Source organism: Colossoma macropomum, unplaced genomic scaffold, assembly GCF_904425465.1.
Source record: "Colossoma macropomum unplaced genomic scaffold, Colossoma_macropomum, whole genome shotgun sequence".
In the NCBI taxonomy this organism is placed as follows: domain Eukaryota; kingdom Metazoa; phylum Chordata; class Actinopteri; order Characiformes; family Serrasalmidae; genus Colossoma; species Colossoma macropomum.
This window is the reverse complement of record NW_023494784.1, coordinates 40,446,619-40,468,176: the sequence shown is the minus strand read 5'-3', so window position 1 is coordinate 40,468,176 and position 21,558 is coordinate 40,446,619. Positions and strand designations below refer to the sequence as shown.

The 21,558-nt window shown below is 40.2% G+C and overlaps 1 protein-coding gene across 1 annotated transcript in view; it reads left to right on the top strand.

Annotated features, from left to right (window-relative positions):
- The window catches only part of rnf17 (ring finger protein 17), a 36,189-nt gene extending 14,895 nt beyond the window's left edge, over positions 1-21,294 (top strand). Inside the window, exons 12-35 of the mRNA XM_036575065.1 lie at positions 376-547; positions 1,213-1,339; positions 2,252-2,430; positions 3,278-3,413; positions 3,721-3,877; positions 3,972-4,087; positions 4,615-4,729; positions 4,899-5,022; positions 7,563-7,793; positions 7,995-8,139; positions 8,297-8,409; positions 9,641-9,731; positions 9,813-9,926; positions 11,606-11,804; positions 12,755-12,918; positions 13,036-13,155; positions 13,248-13,328; positions 14,636-14,758; positions 14,854-14,910; positions 15,420-15,527; positions 15,619-15,739; positions 17,629-17,767; positions 18,242-18,428; positions 21,117-21,294. Coding sequence (XP_036430958.1) covers positions 376-547; positions 1,213-1,339; positions 2,252-2,430; positions 3,278-3,413; positions 3,721-3,877; positions 3,972-4,087; positions 4,615-4,729; positions 4,899-5,022; positions 7,563-7,793; positions 7,995-8,139; positions 8,297-8,409; positions 9,641-9,731; positions 9,813-9,926; positions 11,606-11,804; positions 12,755-12,918; positions 13,036-13,155; positions 13,248-13,328; positions 14,636-14,758; positions 14,854-14,910; positions 15,420-15,527; positions 15,619-15,739; positions 17,629-17,767; positions 18,242-18,428; positions 21,117-21,212 — 3,215 coding nt within the window. The 3' untranslated portion in view covers positions 21,213-21,294. The remainder of the gene's footprint in view (positions 1-375; positions 548-1,212; positions 1,340-2,251; positions 2,431-3,277; positions 3,414-3,720; positions 3,878-3,971; positions 4,088-4,614; positions 4,730-4,898; positions 5,023-7,562; positions 7,794-7,994; positions 8,140-8,296; positions 8,410-9,640; positions 9,732-9,812; positions 9,927-11,605; positions 11,805-12,754; positions 12,919-13,035; positions 13,156-13,247; positions 13,329-14,635; positions 14,759-14,853; positions 14,911-15,419; positions 15,528-15,618; positions 15,740-17,628; positions 17,768-18,241; positions 18,429-21,116) is intronic.
- Positions 21,295-21,558: the final 264 nt, after the last annotated feature.

The following is a 21,558-nucleotide window of genomic DNA, read 5'->3' as shown; positions in this document are numbered from 1 at the left end:
CATTGTTGCATAGCAACATGTCATAATTTTTTTCGGTTAAATTTTGTTCACAATGTCACAAGTATATCAAATCAGAAGCCTGTTATCATGAATTGTGTTGTAATACTCCCAAGTAATTTTCAGCTTGAATGTCAACAAGTGGGCGTTAGAGCATTAATATTCAAGCGCGCTTGATTGAATTGAATTGTTGAAATTGTAAGTCAGCTTTGAGTCTCATGTCTGCCCAGGGTGGAGTCCTAGATTGTCTCTCCTGCCTATCTGGGAAGTGTTTGCTGCCTATCTGTGCTTGGATAGCATGCAGCAATTCACCTACAACAAACCAGCTGTTTTTAATTTGAATTTGGACCCTGTCTAACTGTTTTTGTGTGTATGTAGGTGTGCTGGTGTTTGTGAGGTGGAAAGATGATGCCTGGTGCAGGGCGATGGTGTGTGAGCTGTTCCAGAAGGGCTGTTTGGAGAGTGTGAGTCAGTGTCCTGCTGCTGAGGTTGCTCGCCTGCGAGTTTTCTTCCAGGATTATGGTTTCTCTAAAGGACTTACCTTCTCAGGGTGAGGACAGAATGTGTATGTGTGTGTGTGTGTGTGTACTTATTTTCATTTTCAAGACAAAAATATCCTGACTTTGTTGGAAAGCTAGTGAAATAACAGGACTTATGTACAGGACCAAGAAAATGGTCCTGACTTTTCGCTTTTTATAAAATCTCTTCTTCTTTTCATTGAAAAGGGGCAATGCATCACCGAGAATGGACATATAATAATTTTGCCATTTAAACACTGTTTTTCAGTCAGCCAGCATCTGCATATTCATATGCCACATTCCTGCCTCGCAGCTCTAGCATTGTAAGTTGCACAGCAACATAACGGTCATAATTTTTCTTCATTCAGTTTTTGTTCAGAATGTCACAAGCATATCAAGTCAGGAAGCTGGTATCATGAATTGAGTGTGTTGTAATACTCCAAGTAATCTTCAGCTTGAGTGCCAAAAAATGTTAGAGCTTTGATATTCAAGCATACTTGATTGAATTGTTGAAACTGTTAAAGTATTTTGCAGTCAGCGTTGTCACGTCTGTTCAAGGTGGAGCCCTAAGTTGCGTGTCTCTGCTGCCTATCTGGGAAGTGTTTGAGATTGAAATGTAGTAAATACTTTCTCCCCAAAGAGCCATAACAAGAAAGTTGTTTTTTCCTCCCTCCCTCTCTGTCTGTCTGTCTCTCAGTGAAGGAGGTCTGAGTGGGCTGAATGAGTGTTTGCGGAAGGCTGATGTTGCTACCAAGGCAGAGCTGCATCGCTGGGCCCCTCAGGCCATCAAGTGTTCCCTCAAAGATATCATTCCCTCAGACCTGGTGCGAATTCATACTGTGAACATAGCAATAGCTCACTCTAGGTTGTACGTTACATTGATTTTACCATGGTTAAGGCACTGGACAAACCTCCCTAACCTTGTGAAATTACTGCAACTCTCAACCTGTGTGGCTTTTATAAAACTGACTGTTCAATAAATGGTTTCATTTATTATTAATAACCACAATTAACAGTTTTTTGCCAAGCTGTGTAGTTTGTTAACAGTGAAGGGGTGCACTGATATGAGAGTTGCGGACTGGTGCCAGTATCCAGTATTTTCCATGTATACCTCTGTCAATGCTGATACCAGTCCCATACATAAATTTCTAAAAAATCTGTAAATATAAATATGGGATTGAAATGTTGGTCAAATCTAAACATCTGTTTAATGCTGAATGCAAGTATTTGTCAGTACCGTATTAGTCTGATATTATTGTGCATCCCTAGTTGCCAAGCAACATGAGACAGAGATTATTTAATGAAACCACAGTGATTTTCAGTAACTAATAATGTGCACTAACACGATTGGTTTGAACGCAGTATTTGACATTTGGCTTAGAATGGCTCTGCTTACTTTTGGTTTTTGGAATTCCTGTTATAATAAACAATATAATGCAGAGTATCAGTAATCAGGTAAACTTCACTGTGCTTTGATAACATTGTTTATGGTAATGTCAGCGAACTGTTAAGTTGTATTAAGTTGAAAAAAATGATTACGCTCTTTTATGTAGTCTAGATTTGCTGTTTAGACATTTTGTGGTGTTTATGACATTTATCATCTAAACAGACTTGCATTGTGTGTTATTTTTGACCACATTAGCCCATCAGAGATTCATTTTAGTCGTCCGACATTAAATAAAAGTCCAGTTCCATAAATTATGGATTTATGATTATGGTGTTTATATGTGTATCAGGTGAACGGCTGGAGCAGGGAGGCGTGTGACGAGATGAGGCGTGTGATTGGCTCGAGTGCTGTGGAGATGCAGGTGTTTGGTGAGGACAGAGACACTCTGCTGGTGGATCTGAAGAAAGCGTCCGTAGACGACACTCTGCTTTCTCTAAGAGAACATCTTGTGTTCATGGAGCTTGCCAGGTACGATGTGCGACCATTGTTATCTAGGGCTGTCACTGCTGATTATATTCTGCCAGTTAGGGATGTGCGTTCCAAATTTGATATTGAAGTATCTATAAGAGGAAGAAAAAGAAGGGAAAGTTGTGCAGTCGTGCTATGGGGTCGCCTCAGAGCAGTGGCACTAACCATTCTCCTAGATATTTCCTTCTAAAGAGTTCACTCTAACTTTTAACAAACTCAAGTCAAATTTATTTATATAGCGCCTTTTACAACAGATGTTGTCACAAAGCAGCTTTACAAAGAATCCGGGTCCACGCCCCCAGTGAGCAAGCCTTGGCAACAGTGGCAAGGAAAAACTCCCTCAACAGGAGGAAGAAACCTTGAGAGGTTTCTGATCCAGATTATCAGTACATTTAATAAGCTGGGCTGGAGCTGAGTTCTGCAGGAACATGATCTCCAGGAACCCGGTTGGTGACCACTGCCTTAGAGAGAAGGGTAAATCAATGCAAAGAAACCTTTTCTGAGGGTTTTCTCTTGTAATAGCCAGACCTAATTAAACATAAAACCTCTAATCCATATACCGTTTATGTACACACAGTCTGTAACTGCAAACATAAATTTGTGAGACCTTGCCAGTGTGAGTTTCTTTCCCTTGAGTGAAACTGAAAGGGAAAGAAAGTGATGAGTTTTAAAAGTGATGAGTTTTAATAGCTCATTCCCCTTGTGGATTGTTTTTGCTTGCAGCTTTTTTATAACTTACAGGTACCCCAGTTATCCTTCATGTAAAATGTGGTTTGTGTGTGTGTGTGTGTGTGTGTGTGTGTGTGTGCGCATGTGTGCGCGTGTTTGTGTGGATGCACATGGGCAGGTTCTATTCCCCTCTGGCGGCCCCCGGAGGCAGTAAACCACTACAGTTTTATCCGCCTGTGTATCCCAAACTGAACACAGAACTGCCTGCTGTGGTTTCCCATGTCAACACACCATCAGACTTCTACATACAGCTAGTGAGTTCACTGCACTTTTGCAATATTATTTCAAATGTAATAAATGTTCGCCTGGTATAGAGATAATTTCTATGTTTTAAGGTGTGCATAACATATTGGTGGCCAATGTAATATTTAAAATAATGTAAAAAAAAAAAAAGTGTACACATACTCAGCACTTTATCAGGACCACTATACTAATATTGGATAGGGCCTCCCTCTCAAAACAGCCTCAATTCTTTGTGGATTCTACAAGATGGAAATTTTGAGTATAGTTCATAGTGTAGTTTATTTATAGTATAATTATTTTGTGCTTCTTTTCATGCAGGTGGACAATATGGAGTTCCTGCTTCTGAACTCAAAACTGCAAGACTGTTATGGGTCTCCTGGGAGCGATAGTGAGCTGCAGATTTACTGTCCCGTTCAGGGCCAGGCCTGCGTTGCCCTCTACGACGACAAAGACTGGTGCAGGGCTCAAGTCACTGGTGTGTGTGTGTGGGTTGTGCATGTATTGTGTTGTGTTGGCCTGAAGTGTCTTGTAGAGGTCACTCTGTCACTCTGAGTGTGTGTCTCTCTCAGGTTTTCCTGGTGGACGAATGGTGGAGGTCCAATATGTAGATTTTGGCAACAGAAAAACTATCTCTGTGAACGACCTCAGACAGATAAAGGATGAGTTCTTTGCCTTGCCGGCCATGGTAAGAGTCCTGTATGCACTGGTGTCACAACTCTGTAACTAGGGCCCAATTGGTATGAAACTTTTGTGGCTGATATGGATTTAAGGGTCTAATAATAATTTTAAAGAAAATAATAATAAAATCTGCCAATAGTTTCTGTTAAACAGTGCTTTGCTGACTGGTATAACTGTCATTTCTTAGTGGTCATGCTTACAAACTGTTATACCAGGGAATCTCACAGTCTTAAATAATATATTGGTTTTGGTTTCTGTTAATCACCTTTTATTGTTTCATTTTTCATTAGTTCTCTTTATTAAACAAAGTTTTTCTCTGTGTATTATGACACATTATTCTGATATTAAAGGTATCATCTGAAGTTCAAATCATCCTATCAGTGGCTCCACCAAAAAGAAAAAAAAAAACAATAGAAAAGACCAAAAGTCACTAATACAGGCCGATATTAATGGCCAGCAGATTTATCGAGCAGACCTGTAACTTCAAGTTGGCTATGTCTTTCTATCTCCTAAACTCTTTTCCCCCCTCTTCAGGCAGTGTGGTGTTCTCTGGCAGAGGTGTTGAGTGCGGGAGACACCTGGAGTGACGAAAGCATTCAGGTGTTCAGCAAACTGACAGAACAGAAGTTGGTCACTGTGGTGGTAACAAGTGAGAGCATACAGTCTTGACCAATAGCACTGGTTTCAAAAATACCTGTAATAGTTAAGAACTTTTTTTCCTCCTATACACGTCCCATTTTAGAAATACAAGGTTTTGTTGCACCAGCATGTCTTAAATCCATATGATATTGCAGCATTGTTTGTGTTTTCCCCTGCAGAGCTTGTGCCTCAATCCACAGCCTTACCTGTTCGTCTGTTTGAGGTCAGCGAGAGTTTCCCTGAGCTTCAGGCCAGCATTGGAGAGATCCTGGTCAGACAAGGACTGGCGTCTTTAAGTAAACAGTATGTGCATAATATTACATCTTCTAGGAGAAATCTGTCTCTCTCTGAAGATTTGTAACATTTAGACAGAGGGCTGCGTCTAACCACGTCTTCCAGCACAGGCACAGTGCAAAATACACCTTGATGCAGCCGCAGTGTGCACTTGTATGCAGCCCTACCTGTACTATGCCTATGAGGCACAGCCTTCAGTATTCTACACTATATTCAGTAACATAGTGGTGATGTCAGCAAACAAAAGACAAAGGCAAAATACAAGTTAAGCGATAACAGTATTAATAAATAAAATACTTTCCCAGCAAAATAAGGAAACAAGAACAGGGAACGTCAAAGCCATAGGAGTCACAAGGCAAACTCTGGAGAAGTCCTGAGAGTTAAAATAGTGTTATTGTGTTGTGTTAATGTTATTGTGTTGTAAAAGTGTTATTCTGTTGGTAAATATTGTTTCAGCATGTTTTAAAGGCCTTTGCCTGCATCTAGCCATGGTATCAGGAAGTCTCCCAAAAATACAGATTGGAATCTAATGTACATACTTCTAGTTTGTGCCTGATTTTAAAAGGAGGAAAAATTGCATGCCATTCTGGCCAGCAGTAGTTGAAAAAACTTAAATAAATCATAATTAAATAAAATTAGAATATTTAATCAGCTGCATTATCACTACTCCACTACTAATCTCCACCCTTTTTCTAATGATCCTTCACATTCTGCACAGTCCTCCCTCAAAGTGTTTATGTATTAGAAATCAAAACACATTTCATGTTTTTCCCCTGTCCAGTATTCATGTTTCATGCACATTTAGGCTTGTATGCCAGTTCTATAAGTAATACACATCCTCGCTTACACTTATTTACGTTATATTAATGTTTTTGTTCATTTTAACTAAAATGTCTACATATTATGTGTTATTAAACAAATGTTTTTTTTTTTTCGTTGATTAGGTTAAAACTGAACAGGTCATGCGCTGTTCAGCTGCTTATGGCGAACACAGTGCTTCTTATAGCGCCAAACACGGAGAGAAGAAACTAAAAACTTAAAACACAGCGCTCTGCTCTACTCCGGGAAACCCACTACTCCACTCGAATTCAGGCTGTTCATCATAAAAGTCTTTTTACAAATGGATCCAAAACAGCCCAACATAAACATTTCTTGTCTTTAAAAATCTGGGCTACTTACATCGCAACGTGGCCATGCCACAATAATTTTTGTTAGCACGTTCTTGTCCTATATTTATATTTTTTAATTATGCTGTTAAAATGTGAAATATGTACCTTCTCGGCTTGAGCACCTGATATCCGGCTCACTCACTGCAGTGAACGTTGCGCTATTGCAGTGGTAGGCAGCATGTTTTCTCAGGGCTGCTGCATACAGTGTCTCGCTGTACTTGACTCTTACTAGGGCTGTGATGTTTGCCTTTTGTACCTCGACTTAGACCGCCTCTGTGAAGTGCTGGTTAACCTGTGCATGCACTGTGCTGTTACCCTCTAGCCAGCTGCTAAGAGAGGCTAGCGGGGCAGGTAGATGGACCACAGCTGTGCTGTAAGCGCCATACTGCAGCTACATTAAGATGTGATGAGCTGACTGCTGAGGTGCATCCACTGATTTGATTTTATACAGTCTTTGTTGTACTCAGGGTGCTCAGAGATGTGAACTGACTCTTGTTACATCTTGCACCTAAATAGTGTAAAAATGACATTAGAAGTCACAGACATTGTGTATTTGAACAGGACTAAAATCACTGAAAACTTTGGTAGCCTAATAAGTACATTACATACCCACACCTAGTAAAGCAAGTTCCAGTCATTCCTTTTAAACTGCATTTTGACTTGCTAGCCAATAATATGTAAATATTTATTTAGTGTTTAGATAATGTAGGTCTCTTTTCCTCTCAGAACAGCTGTCTGTATGTTAAATTAGTGCTGGGCAGTTCCTCATAAGATTCAATATCATTGTATTTTTCACACATTTCACAGTATAATGCAGTCAGATGATATTAAAGTTTAACGAATTTAATGAACTTATGCTTCCTGAGTTTCCTTATTTTTATGGATTTTAAAAAAATTAGTTAAATGTAAATCAAGGACTGTATACCATGTGTAAAGTACACAAAGTTAAATGATTCTAATGTATTAAATATGTTGCTAAACATATTGCTAAAATATCACTAAAACAAGAAATAGTATGTCAGTATCATAGTATACTGGTATAGATGATATATTGCCCAGCGCTGTGCTAAATGTTTGACGTGGAAATTTCATTTTATGTCATGGAAAAGTCATGTAATTCCATTTTAAAAGTGTACGAACACTAGCTTAGAGATTCATATTTTACAGCAGATGAAGCTGAGAATGTGCTTTCAATACGGCCTTCGGATGCAGATTTTCTGAATGACTCTCTCAGTCTTAGGCTCCCCTAGCAGGGCAAAGTTTTGACTGGTTGCTGTTGATTACTGCTGAAGCTCTGGAGCCAAAAATATGGTATTCTGGACATCCCTTGTAGCTGCAGTGTTGGTACATCTGACCCTCATTTTGTCATCTTCTGCCCAGAGCCCAGCTAAAAGAACCTCCCCCACTGGAGGCTGCAGTATGGGACCCCCCACTTGATGAGGTGGCTTCGTCTCCAGCCGAGCCGGCGCCCCATACTGACAGTCCTTCAGAGTTGCAGCTTAACTTGACTCTGCCCGCCTGTCTTAAGGACCTGAGGGTGAGGGTCACCCATGTGACTTCACCTGGACACATCTGTGTACAGCTGCTGCAGTTTGATGCCCAGCTGAAGAGGTACTGACCTTTATGTCTGAATGATTGACATGCAGAATAAGTAACTAGTTGAAGTTGGTATTTTGTTGTTTCTGTATTTTGTACATCCACAATAAGGATATGCTCACCTTATTGCCTCATAACTTATACAATAACTAGTGTTATTGTGCAGTTTTTGGTGGTTTTTGTGCTCATAGCTTTGATAAATGTGATTCTTATTAGGGTTCATGACTTGCTGAAGAGAGAGTATTCAAAGTCTGATCTGCAGGAGGTTGATTGGAAGGTGGACATGCCCTGTGCTGCCAATGTGAATGGAGTTTGGGAGAGAGGAAAGGTGTGCAGTGTGTCCTCAAGCAATGTTTCTGAGGTAAACACACAGACAGACACTATTTATACCCAGTTAAGAGTATTTTATCAGTATTACAAATATATCAATGCTGAGTATTTTTATAGACATACTACCAGCGTAAGATTTCAGAGTACTAAAAATAACACTGCCTTTGGTAAATGCTTGGTGTCCACAGGTGCTGCGTTGTGACTTCGGTAATACTGTAAAGGTCCACACTAGTAACCTGAGGCCTCTTCTCCCTGAGCTTGTTGGCTCCTTGCTACTAGAGTGTTGCCTCAGTGACATAAGGTAAAAAACAGTGATGCGCTGGTCTGATTTACAGGATCAGTTCTGGTAGACACTGACCTTATTAAACAAATATGGACATTATATTCCCTATACTAGACCCAGGAGCCGGACTCGGCATTCAGTCCTGTTTCATAGTCGTAGTCATGAAATCAACAATGCAAATATAAACCTTCCAGAACAATTAAATAATTGCACCTTCCAATAAGGATTGTTGGGGCATGACTGTTAGAAAATACTGGTATTTTGATATTGAATGTTCATTTGCTTGCTGTCATTGCTAAATTTGTGAGAGAATCAAACTTTTGCCTAGTAAGTAAGTTTTATTTATAAAGCACTTTTAAAACAAGAGTTGACCAAAGTGCTATACATTAAATAAGCACACATAAACAACCAAACAAGCAGGAAATTAAAACATAGAAATGAGATGTTATATAAAACAGAGAGGGGAAAAAATGAATAAAAGAGGTAAAAATACAGATACGATGTTGAGTAGAAAAGATATAAAGCACAGACTTGCATGTATAATTACCACAGCCCCTCACTATTTAGATGTGATTTTGTATGAGTATGTTTTTATTTAAAAACGCCGATTGAAAGTGCTTGGCGAATAGTGGTAGGTAGAATGTTCCAGTCTCTGAACATAGACTGCAAACGCACGATAACCTTTAATCTTCAAACACGCCCTAGGAACAGCCAGCAAGTTCTGCAAGGATGACCTCAAAGCTCGCTGTGTGATAGAGGAAGCGAGCATACTGCCAACATACAAGGGGGCTTGACCATTAAGTGCTTTAAAAATAAATAAATGCACTTTGAACTGTATCCTGAACTGGACAGGTAGCCAATGAAGTGAAGCCAGGACTGGAGTAATATGGTCTCTTTATTTCTTGGTACTAGTCAGTAACCTAGCTGCTGCATTTTGGACTGAATACTACATACATACTGCATTTTGGACCTAATTACCAGTTAGAATGCTACCCACAAGAATCAGTCTAGCTTACACTGTACAGCGTCACTTTGCTGCCATGATAAACAAGTTCCTTAACAGAACCCTGGTGTCAGATTGGTACTCTGTGTCGGCCGGTATCCTGACTTCATTTATCAGAATTAGTATTGAAAGAAAAAGTTGCATCTTTAGTAACACACCATGTTTTATGTGGGTTTTGCTGCCATTGTGCTGTTTTACTTTTATTATCTTTCCTAAAACTTTTGCTTAAATATTATTGTCTATCAGGCCAGCAGGTGGTCGCTCCACATGGACGGCTACAGCCTGTGACTTCATCTCCTACTACCTCACTGGAGCCACGGCCGTAATGACCATTAAGGTGAGTGCTTACTGCGTTAAACCACTCGAATGAGTGTGAGCTCTTCATCAATCTGTATGTGTGCTTGTGTGATGTCTGTAGGATCCCTCTGCCAGGCCAGCGCCAGTGTCTCTGTTCTGCTCCAACCGATCAGGTCAAGATGTCAGCATCGCAGACTTCCTCATCAGTGAAGGACTTGCTTTAAGAGAGAGGAGTGTCAAGTACGACAGTTTCTAATGTTTGATAGAGAGAAGTACACTGTGGCTGTGTTCACTTTACATGGTTGAAGTGGAACATATGGGTATCACTATCATACAAGTGTTCTCCGCAGAGTTGTGTTCAGACTAGCAACCCAAGTAGATCACTTCCAAAAGCAAATGTGAGTCGTGTAGTATGCTTGAGCAGATAGTATCCGGAATTAAACAGGTAGATTGCATCTGTCGTGATGGCCATCGAGCCAGTTTAAAGCTCAGAAAGCGCACTGTCCACGGCTTTCAGATGCAGAACTGGAAAGTGTATGTGTTTTATAGTCTGTGTTTTCTTCTAACCTCTTTAACTCAGTGGAACCACCAGTGATTCCAAAACACACTTGGTCATATTCTTTACTTCATAACTTTCATATTTCATAAGCTCCATTGAAAAGGTGGGTGTCGAATGAGAGCTGTAACTGTCTTCTTTCAAGTCAAATAGATGGGTGATGTAATTTTAAAACCTTTATAATAAAAGAAGCTGAACTCATAATTTTTTTTTTCTACTAAAAATTGACCCCCCCCACAAATCTGAGCTATAAACTGGATCTCAGATGGCGTCTCTTCAGTGATATGCAAAAAAAAATTTATAAAAAAAATTCAAAGAACGTCCAAGATTTTTGGCTTTCAGCAGTAAATTGTAAGTATATGACATTATGTTTATGATCATAAAACACATTTTCTGTTAATTTGATATTTGATAAATCTTGATATTTTATCTTGACTAGAAAGGGGTGAACATTTTATCTTAAAAAAATTAAATTGTAACAATATGCTTTTGCGGGCACATGGTAGATATCAAACATACTTAATAAAATCAGTATGCCAAGAGTTTTTGATGGCAGTTAAATGTGGCACTATTACTGCTTTTTGTCTGTGTCAGAATATTTAGATACATATCGTGAATCATCAGAATGTCTTTCGGTATTGTGATGTGGTATTTTTTCGATATCACCCACCCGTGTCTTGCTTCAGAACATTCTATATTATCTTTTTTTCTAACCGTCGTCCTTCTTAAGTTAAAGCCATGCTGCAGCCTACCATGCACCGAAAGCCTTGTATCACAAAACATGAATGAGGGCTCATCAATGGATCCATCAAAGCTATTAAAAATGAAAATACCTTTTCATGTATCTCAGCCTAGTCACAATAGTAGGCTAATATAGTAAGCGTAAGCCATTTTAATAAGAGGTTTTATGGGCTGTAGAAGTGTGATTGAACCAAACCATACCAAACGAAGTTAGCTTAGCAAGTTAGCAAGTTTCTGACTGGGGAACTTGCTCTGGTTTGAACAGGCTTCTCTTCTCCATGGCATTATTGCTGTGCTGTAAGTTATTGGCCTGTAGGTTAATAGTAGCCTCTCAGGCAATGTTTTCGATGTGGCTCTCGTATGCAGCTTTTTTTTCTCTGACACTATTTTTCTGATGACTTAAGTCACATTAGTCACATTGCTTAAGTGCATGTAGACACATTTGATTATTGCCTTGGTTTATTATTTTGTACATGTAAACCTGTGCTGTGTCTTACAGAGTACCTCCTGCACTCAAACCAGCCTCTGCTGAATGTGAAGAATCCAACCCTGAGTCAGGGGTGACTCTGCTGGTGCAGGACGAGTGTGTGCCAGCCCTGGAAGATAGTGTGTGTGAGGAAGGCAGTGTGATGAATGAAACACCGACTCCCTCACGCTCCTGTCCTCCCAGACCTGCCCCCCGCACTGCACCACCTCCGGAGAGAGTGAAAACACAGGCCTATCTGCCCCCAGAGTTGCCACCCTGTGGACACACACGCATGAGCATCTCTGCAGTCTCTGATGACGGAGTCATCTTCGCCATGACCCCGCAGGCAGGTGCGCAAGAGAACAGTTTGATGAAATAGTTTGTTGAAGAAATTTAACAATTTTACACTTACCTCAGATGCAGTCAGTCAACTAAGGATGTATTTGATGTCCATGTTTTGCTGCTTTAGTTTACCGCTGAACCTATGAAGCTAATGTTGCTTCCAAACACTAGAAGTCAGTAGTCACGTAATTTTTTATTTAAAAAAAAATATATCTTTGGAACTTCTTTCTACCCTCTTAAACCTTATCCCAGTCTTCATTAAGCTTGCACAGACTTTCCAAAGTGTTTTAGGACACGGTATCACTGTGTGGTTGAACACTGCAGCAGGCACTTTTAGCAAGAGTTTGTGCTTTATTCCGACTCCGCTTCACGTGTTACGTATAACTGTTAATTTTGAATTTTTAACCTCAAGGTTTATGTTCATTACAGAAACAACAGAAATCCCAAATGTAATCTGGTGTCCAAATGTCTGCGACGGGATGTATTTATTTATTTCTATTAGCAACATTTACCCTGTAGCTCCAGCGCTAAACTGAACAGCAAACATGTCTTTGCTGATTTACGCTCCTGGGGTAAGTGGACAGTTGTGTGCTGTGTATTTTTTTGCCACACCATGCAATCAAGTTGTCTTCAGATGTAAGAATGCTGCTAGGTCTGTAAACAGTAGAAATGTCTGTGATTGTAATGATCATTAACCAAATTGAAACTTTAAACCTTAATTCAGATGGATTTTAAAGCTAGAGAGCTAGAATTAAACCTTTCTGCCTGATCAGGACTGTGTGTGCCTTTCAGATATTATTATTATTATTATTATTATTATTATTATGAAAGATAATGGAATCATGTTGAATTCCTGTTTAGTGATCTAATATTTCAACATTTTCTTTGTAACCTTGGAGGAATGCAGGGCCAAAATTACATCATGAATGTGAGTATTTGTGTGTCTTTGTGAGAGCAGAGTGCGAGTTTGAGCGTTTGAGGGAGTGCCTGCAGCAGCACATTAAAACGCTGCCCCGACAGAAGCACTACAACTGGAAGAGTGTGCTTGGCTGTGCCGTCATGGGCTCGGACATGCTCTGGTACCGAGGGCAGGTGCTGGAGGTCATTGGAGGCCATGTGAAGGTTGATCTTATTGCTGCAAATCTTGGCCGTCTAAAATTTATAACTTACTTTTATAGTTTTTTTTTTAAATGCAGCTTTACCACTGAGACTTTCACCTGTGATTACTGTGTATTAAAGGTGCGGTACGTGGATCAGGGTATAGTGGAGAACATTCCAGTGTGCCACGTGTATCCAGTGGTGCTGTGTGAGGATGTTCCTCAGCTGTGTGTGCCTTGTCAGTTAAATGGAGTCGTTCCGGTAAGTAGATGTTATGGCGTCATTTGGAATTAGTTGACGTTAAAAGATGATTGCTTCATCTACATTGTGCCTCCCGTCTGCTTTGAGTGTAGGTAGGCAGTGCGTGGCAGTGGGATGCAGTGGCGCTCATGAAAGATCTGCTGCTTGGCCGCTCAGTCAGAGTTCAAGTCATGGTAAATAAACATACAATGACACTTCAGGCACTGATCCAGAATTTTTATAGCCAAATATAACATCATTTGCACTAAATGCACTAAATATAATAATATACTAAATACTATAATAATAATGCACTAAATGTTAAATAGTAAGTGGTGCCGCCTATGGAAATGCAGCGTGTAAGTATTTAGCAGGCTCATGCTATATACACTCTAAATACAAAAGTATTGGGACACACCTTTTAATCATGTTTCATTCAGTCCCATTGCCACAGGTGGGTAAAATCAAGTACCTAGCCATGCAGTCTGCCTTTACAGACATTTGTGAAAGAATGAGTCGTTCTGTAGTAGGATGCCACCATTGCAACAGGTCAGTTTGTGAAACGTCTTTCCTCCTAGATATTCCACGATCAACTGTGAGTGGCATTATTGAAAAGTAGAAGCATTTAGGAAACAAAGTTACAGAGCGGGTCGCAGTGCGCTGAGGAGCATAGTGCATAAAAGTCTCCAACGCTATGCTGACTCAGTAACTGCAGAGGTCCAAACCTCCTCTGGCTTTAACATCAGCACAAAAACTGTGCACCGGGAGATTCATGGTATGGGTTTCCATGGCTGAGCAGCTGCATGCAGGCCTTACATCACCTAGGACAATGCCAAAAATGCGACTGGAGTGGCTTCAGCAAACCAAAAACACTTTGGACAATTGTATGCTTCCAACTTTCCAAGTTTGAAGAAGGCCCTTTTCTGTTCCAGCATGACTGAGCCCCAGTGCACAAAGCAAGGTCCATAAAGACATGACTGGGTGAGTTTGGTGGGGAAGAACTTGACTGGCCCACACAGAACCCTGACCTCAACCCCATCAAACACCTTTGGGATTAACTAGAACAGAGATTGAAAGTCAGGCCCTCTCGTCCAACATCAGTGTCTGACCTCACAAATGCTCTTCTGGATGAATGGGCAAAAATTCCCACTGACACTCTCCAACATCTTGTAGAAAGCTTCCCAGAAGAGTGGAAGCTGTTATAGTTGCAAAGGGGGACCAACTCCATATTTATTCCTATGGATTTAGAATGGGATGTAATAAAAGCTTCCATTGGTGTCAGTACTTTTGTCCATATAGTGTGTGTGTGTGTGTGTGTGTGTGTGTGTGTGTGTGTGTGTGTGTGTCACATTATATATAATCATAAAGTGCAACACGGGTGGAAAATTGCAAATAAGTCAGCCTGGTGATAGCATGCTTTTTGACTGTGTAACCCTAATATTAACTACTCAGTATTTAAATACACCTCTGTATAATCAACGTCCTTTCTGTCATTTCTTAGGAACTGCCAGAAAATCTGCGAGGCATGGTTACCGTGGAGATAATGCTGGACGGAATGGCACTGAGCAGAATCATGGTGCACCATCAGCATGCTACCATGGACCCACCCATCAGCAGCCATGAGGTCTGATAGTGGGTTTGGTAAGGTCATTTTAGATTTTGTGAATTATTAAAGTGATTAAAGATAAGCGCGTATGTGCTTCTGTGTGTGTACGACAGGATTACGTGGTGAAACCCCCGGCACCTGATTTGGACGACTGGGACTTAAACACAGAGGTAGAGCTGCTGTACTTGCCTCAGTCGTTACAGCTTGTGTTAGTCTGGTTGTGTTTTATGATTGAGCTTTATCACTGAGCTTGCCAGTTGTTGGTGAAGTAGCCAAGCAATGAATGTTTATTCAAGCTTCTGTTTTTCCTGAAAGGAGAGCATATTGTCATAATTTTCAGAGACCCCCCAGAATTTTGATTGAGACATTCAAGGGGTCCAAGAGGTCAATTACGGGGGCCCCAGCGCCCCTAGGACGTATTTGGTTTAAAACTCCTACTTACATTCCCTTAGCACCTTTTCTGCAGTCTAGCACTTGTTTATTCAGGGGTTATTATTGTAATAGTCCCATTTTTTTTCTCCTCTCAGTAACATTTCAGGGCTGCTTTGTCCACCAAACCTGGCACAATTGAGTATTTTAATTCGACTGAACATCAAAATTCCTTTGCCATATATCCTAATTAAAGTGCCAGATCAACTCCCAGGGCAAACACCAGTGAACTGACACTTTCTTCCGACAGGGCTTGGAGGAGCCCCAGACCGTTTTAGGTGTGTACACCAACCCCAGACTTCCAGATAAAGGGAAACACTTCCGAGTCACGATCAAGCACATCCGTACCCCTAATGAGGTAGTGCAAAAATACGTTTTCAGTGTGCGCTTTTGTGCAAAATGGCATTCAGATGTAATATTCTCTCACTCCTGTTTTGTGCTGTTTGCAGGTGTTCCTGAGTTTGCTGGAGATGGCAGTTTCTGAGCAGGAGCAGGAGCCTCTGGTGGAAGCCTTACAACGAGTGAACAGGGACATAGACTCGTTGACCCAGTTGACAGACTTCCCCATTGGTACTGTTACTATCACCATTTCTACAATGGATCCATCAAGATATGTTTGGTGTCTAAGTGTCTTTAGTTAGGATTGGAGCTACTAGGCTAACAGTGCTAACAAACACACAAAGTAAATAGTTACCAAAACACAAATACATGCCCCAATATTCAGATATTTGCTGTAAATTGCTGTGCTTTGTAAACTTGTTTAGAGAATTTTGGTCAAATGGCATAGACATACATTTACACAGTTAAGCGAAAGTTGGAACTACGTGATCATCCACATTTTCCGGTACCATTCCTTCTTCAAACTCTGGGAGGATGTAGTGCAGGGGCTTGTTGTAAAACGTCACTGCCCAGGTACGTAGCGTTAGACAGTTCTAAACTGAAACAGCTGATTGACTGCATTGTGGGTAAGTAGTTAATCATGTAAATTAAACTGTTGCTTAATTTTTCTGTAACCTTTTGAAATGTCGCCCTGTGGATATTTTTCAGAATAAGTGTTTCTTTTCTGATGGGAATGTGAATATGGATAACAGAATATGCCATGCATGAGCGGAATCTTTTTTTTTTCCATGTCTCATTTAAATTGATAATGTAATGATTAATGTTTAAGTCATGTAAAACATGGTGCTCTTGCTGGTTTTGAGTGGCAGATGCTGGTATGGAGTGCAGCTTGGCACAGGCATCTGATTATATATGTTTGTCTTGCGTGAAATGTATTTATTATATATGTATATATATTGTGTGTGTATACAATATATATATCCATCCAACATCTAAACCGCTTATCCTTCTGGGTCGCGGTGGGGTGCTGGAGCCTATCCCAGCTGTCATTGGGCGGAAGGCAGGATACACCCTGGACAGGTCGTCAGTCTGCCACAGGGCATATATATATATATATATATATATATATATATATATATATATATATATATATAGCACATTTTAAGGTATACTAAGTGTAGTTAATTAGCTACAACCTTTTATTTAGCAGCTAACTAGCTCACAGTGATCACAAAAAACTGCAGGCTAGCAGTGCAACTGGCTAAGTAATATGCTAACATAGCCAGCTTTGTTCATTTGAAGAAAAATGGCAGAAGCATTCTTAGTAATGCTAAATGGTAGTTGAACATAAAATTAGATTTAATATGTAGAGCTGGGCACTATGATGATAATTATTATCATGATATGATTCACTATGTACATTTCTGAGCATATTGTGTAGGTCGTCAGTGCTTGTAGAACGCCTGACTAATGCATGTTTCATTACAGACAGCACAATTATTACTGTTGAATTTAGTATTATCAAAGTTTTTGATAGTGTTCTTTAAAGGTGGCACTATGGGTTCTTTTTTGTCCGTTCCAGTTAATCAGATGCCTGAAAGAACAGCTATCATGACAATTTCTTCAATTTGAAATCAGTTTCAAATTGATTAGGTCTGATCATCTCAACAGGGAATAAAGGAAGCTTATGGTCAGCCAGATTGTTCTGACCTTTCAATCAGCCGTGGTTTGTTCTGAATGTATTTTACAGTTGAATACATGAAAGAAAGCAACAGATTTCATAGAAAGTTACAATCCTTTACTTACTTTGCTGTTGTTGCTACCAGCAGTGCAGCAAATAGAAAGGCATCTCGTTAGCTTAGCGCAGCCCCCTATTCGGTCTTCACAATGGCAGCAATTAGACACTAATTGGAAGTATATTCCACTACTGTGTAATCAGTTCTTCCAGTGTGTTCAGTGTATTTGTAAGAATTCTGAAATCTGATTATAGGATCAGAACAATCAAATGAGATTTCATGATGCTTTGGATGAAGAAATGGGTTAAAGATTTGGTTAAAGGTTTTCACCCCTAACTATGCCAGCTACATTTACAGACCTTGGACTTGTGTCTCTGTCTGTAGAGGGTCCGTGTCTGGCTGAATACAGTGATGGTAAATATTACCGCGCCAAGCTGCTGGGCTTTGCCGAGCTCAACCCCCGCGTCAAGATTCTTGTGAGACATGTGGACTTCGGCTCAGACGACATCCTGCCACCATGCAAGTATGATCTCTTGCAAGCGTGTAGGCACACATGAAGAAAATGCTTTATTCATACAGAAGTTCTGAAAACGCAACCACACAGTCTGCTGGTTTAACTTGAATACATCAGGTGTGTCAATATAGGATATTATATTATCGTTGCAATAAATTATATCACACTAAACTTTTCTGAGCACATTGTGGATCCAGTCAGTACTTCTGGAACATGGTAGCAATTCATTGAATGTAGTCATGCACAACAAGCAGTTTTGCTGGTGCATTTGGTCTCTTTCAACTTGATCACACACGTCAAATCTAAAATATTGTGATGTATTATGTGCATCATGAAAATGAGAAAGTATTGCTGTGGTATTTATTCCGGTGAAAAAAAAAAAAAAACACCAGATAGAACTTATGTTGTATCCTTGTTGCGTCTCAGGAATGTTTGTCCTGGATTGGAGTGTTTATACATTTTCTGTGCTCTTCTGTATGTCAGATTGCGTTGTCTCCCGCCGGCACTCCTCCGATTCCCATGCGAGGCAGTGTGTGTTCGGCTGGCGGGCTTCAAGCCACCACGTGTGTGTGTTGAGCTGGAGCGCATTTCCTACCGGCCAGAGTGGAGCATGAAGTCCATGTTAGAGATGATTGACTTGTTGCATGGCAAACTCAGCGCTGTGGTAACGGTAGGCCTCTACCCATCAGAACGTGTTTTCATTGTTGGTTATTAAAGGGGAATTCCACTGATTTTCCTAAGTATTTGCATAATTCACTGATCGAGATGTAAAGTCAGAGTGGTTTGGTGTTAAATGGTCTACAATATGTAATGTTGATAACGGTAAAAGCGTTTTCTTTCTTTACTGTCTTGCCTCACAACACCCTTACATGTACCTCTCTGTCATAAATGGATTTTTAAAAATTTGTTTTATGCTAAAACCTTCTTAAAACCATCATAAAACAGTATCAGGCAGCATATTTGTAAACATTTCTTGCAAAATACTTAAGTGAGGAATTAAATGTTTGACATCTGGGGCTGTATTACAGAGACATCCTAACTCTGAAATCTCTGACATCTGAAGGACTGAATTTAGGACAAAAGCTATTACAGAACAACAGTTACTAAGTTCACGATCTTATCATTAACTCCAGATAAGAAAACAGTATTACTACGGAGGTGTTTTAGGGCCAATATTAATAAAAATAAAAATTGTTGACTTCCAGAATAAAGTCGTACTGTTTTGAGGGAAAAAGTCATAATATTTCGAGGATTAAGTGAGGTAACTTTAGGGGGGCTGCCATAATGTGTTGGGGTCTCGGTTGTTGTACTGGCGCCGGAGTCCCACTCACTCCTGTCTCTTTGTGGATCAATCATTTTGATTATCATTCTCACTGTGAAACTTCATGCCCTCTTCAAATGGCACAGAGATGTAGCCCCGATAGTCGTGTAGACGACCCTGCCTGAGATTCTCCTTCAACAAAACAGAGACAGTTTCCTCCGAGTCCGTCTGGCTCTTTATTCTAAATAAACACGGTTTCCTGCTCAGCCGTTTCAGCTGTTTCTTATACTACTAAAAGGCTGGTGCTGATGTGCAGGAGAGACAGGGAGGCTGAGTGTTTCTTTATGGGTGAAATTGATATGAAAGTAAAACTCCACCAACTCCTCACTGCCCCTCATTTAACACGAGGAGGTGCTGCCTTCCCTTCGCAAAGCCTTTGGCCACAATATTGTGACCTTTCCTGGCATTAATGCCACTTTCATGTGGTAATTCTACGACTTTTTTCTTGAAATATTACGACTTTAGTCTCGAAGTCTACTATTTTTATTTTTATTAACAGTGGCCCTAAAATGCTGTCGTAGTTATTACAGAAACATCCTAACTAGACTAAATCTCCTAAATACTGTCCTGCCTCTAGGACAACCCCAGTGTCCTAACTTCTGTTTTAACCATCGTTTATATTGTTTTTAGTCAGCTGTCAGGCAGCACAGTTCACTACCAGCGTAACAATGTTACATTTATTCATATTGCAAAACGGTAGTTTCAATTGTGTTTTTTATTTTTTTTATTTTTTTTTTTTTAAAAATCTGACACTGCAGACACGGTGATCTCCACCGCCCCTCTTAATGCCTTTGTGTGTTATTGTTGATAAAAAATGATGAGATAAAATGTTACAGTGATGGTGGTGAATAATGAGGAGACAGAGCTGAACAGGTGTCTGTTTATTAGGAGGAATAACGTTAGCGTGCTCGGCCGAAGCGTTTGGGAAACTGAAACTGATGAGCGGCAACTCTCTGATAAACAGTAGGGGGCGCTCTCAGAATGTTCTTATAGTTTATTGCACTTCTGTTTTGACACTTTTTACTGTATCCGATCTGTATCTGTAGCTGTCTGGCTAACTAACTCACTTCTTTTAAACATTGTTTCTCAGCTCTATGTAGATCGTTTTAGTAATAGACATAATGATGATCGATCTTGATCGAGTAGTTCAGAATTTCCTAACTTAATATACTGCAAGAAGGGATAAAATTCCTAGATTTGCTTCTGTAATACAAATTTGTGAAAAATCTTATCTTGACCTGTCAGATCTCAACTTAGGACTGAAGATGGGAAGTTTCTGTAATACGACCCGGTTACTTTAGAATGACATTTCGCACTGAACCACTCTGAATGACTTTGTTTCCAGTGGAATGATTTGCTTGTGCATAAATTTTTAAAAACTTGTGCAGTTCCCTTTGATGCCCTCTACATCATAACAGTGGGTAAGTTAGAAGCAGCAGCAGTTAATCCTTGCTTTATTTTGCTCCATGAACAGAGTACAAAAAAAATCTGTACTACAAGCACTACAGTGGCAAAATACAGGGAGATTCACTCGAAAGAGGCCCCGAACATTCTGTTGTAACTCCCCTTAGGATGAAGCAACCTGAACCAAAAAAATACACTACATATCTTGACATATGTATAAACGATTGCATTACATGTGGTGCTGGAAGTGATCTCCATTTTCTGCCAGACACATGAAGGGGTACGAGGGGTTTGCACCTGGAAGTTGCAAACGGAGGTTAAACATTGCAACGACTGTCTGGCACCTACCTCATCGCTCCAACGCAGGGGCATCCCGGCTTGTTCAAAGCTCCGTATACTGAGGAGCTCATTGCACACAGTTTCGTTCAGATTGCTTTGTCCTAGAGAGAGTTATTACGGAATATTCGGGGCCTCTTTCGAGTGAATCTCCCTGTACATTGACATTCCTTTATCAAGGCCACTTTGAATCCACTATACTACCAGCTCTACAGCTGCTCAGATTCCCTCAGAACAGTTATAATGCCTGAAATCTGAGCCACTTCAGTGATTAATGTGATGGTAATGATGTTTCAGGCTGTAGAGCCACAGCTGACGGTGATCCTGTACAACGCAGATGGGACTCTGGTTCATCTGCCTCTTGTAGAGAAAGGTCTAGCTGACTTTGAGTGAGGAAACAGATTATGGTAAGTTAGCAGGCTATTCTGACCAGTTTTGCAAATTGGTCAGTCACATCGAGAACTGTAGTTCCTAATCCTGGTCCTGCATGACCACTGCGCTGACTGTGTAGTGTTTTCTCTGCTCAGTACAGCACAAAGTAGAACGTCACCATTGTGGCTGACCTAATGTTTGTATATAGCACTCTCAACTCTTGGTTAAGCCTATAGTAAATAATTATGCTAGCATAGCAGGTGTGTTCTAGCTTGTAAGAGGTTCTGTTTGGATGCATGCAGGTCTTAAGAACATGAACTAATTTTTTTTTTTTTGCTCTACAGGTTGTACCAGTGTTGCACTACTT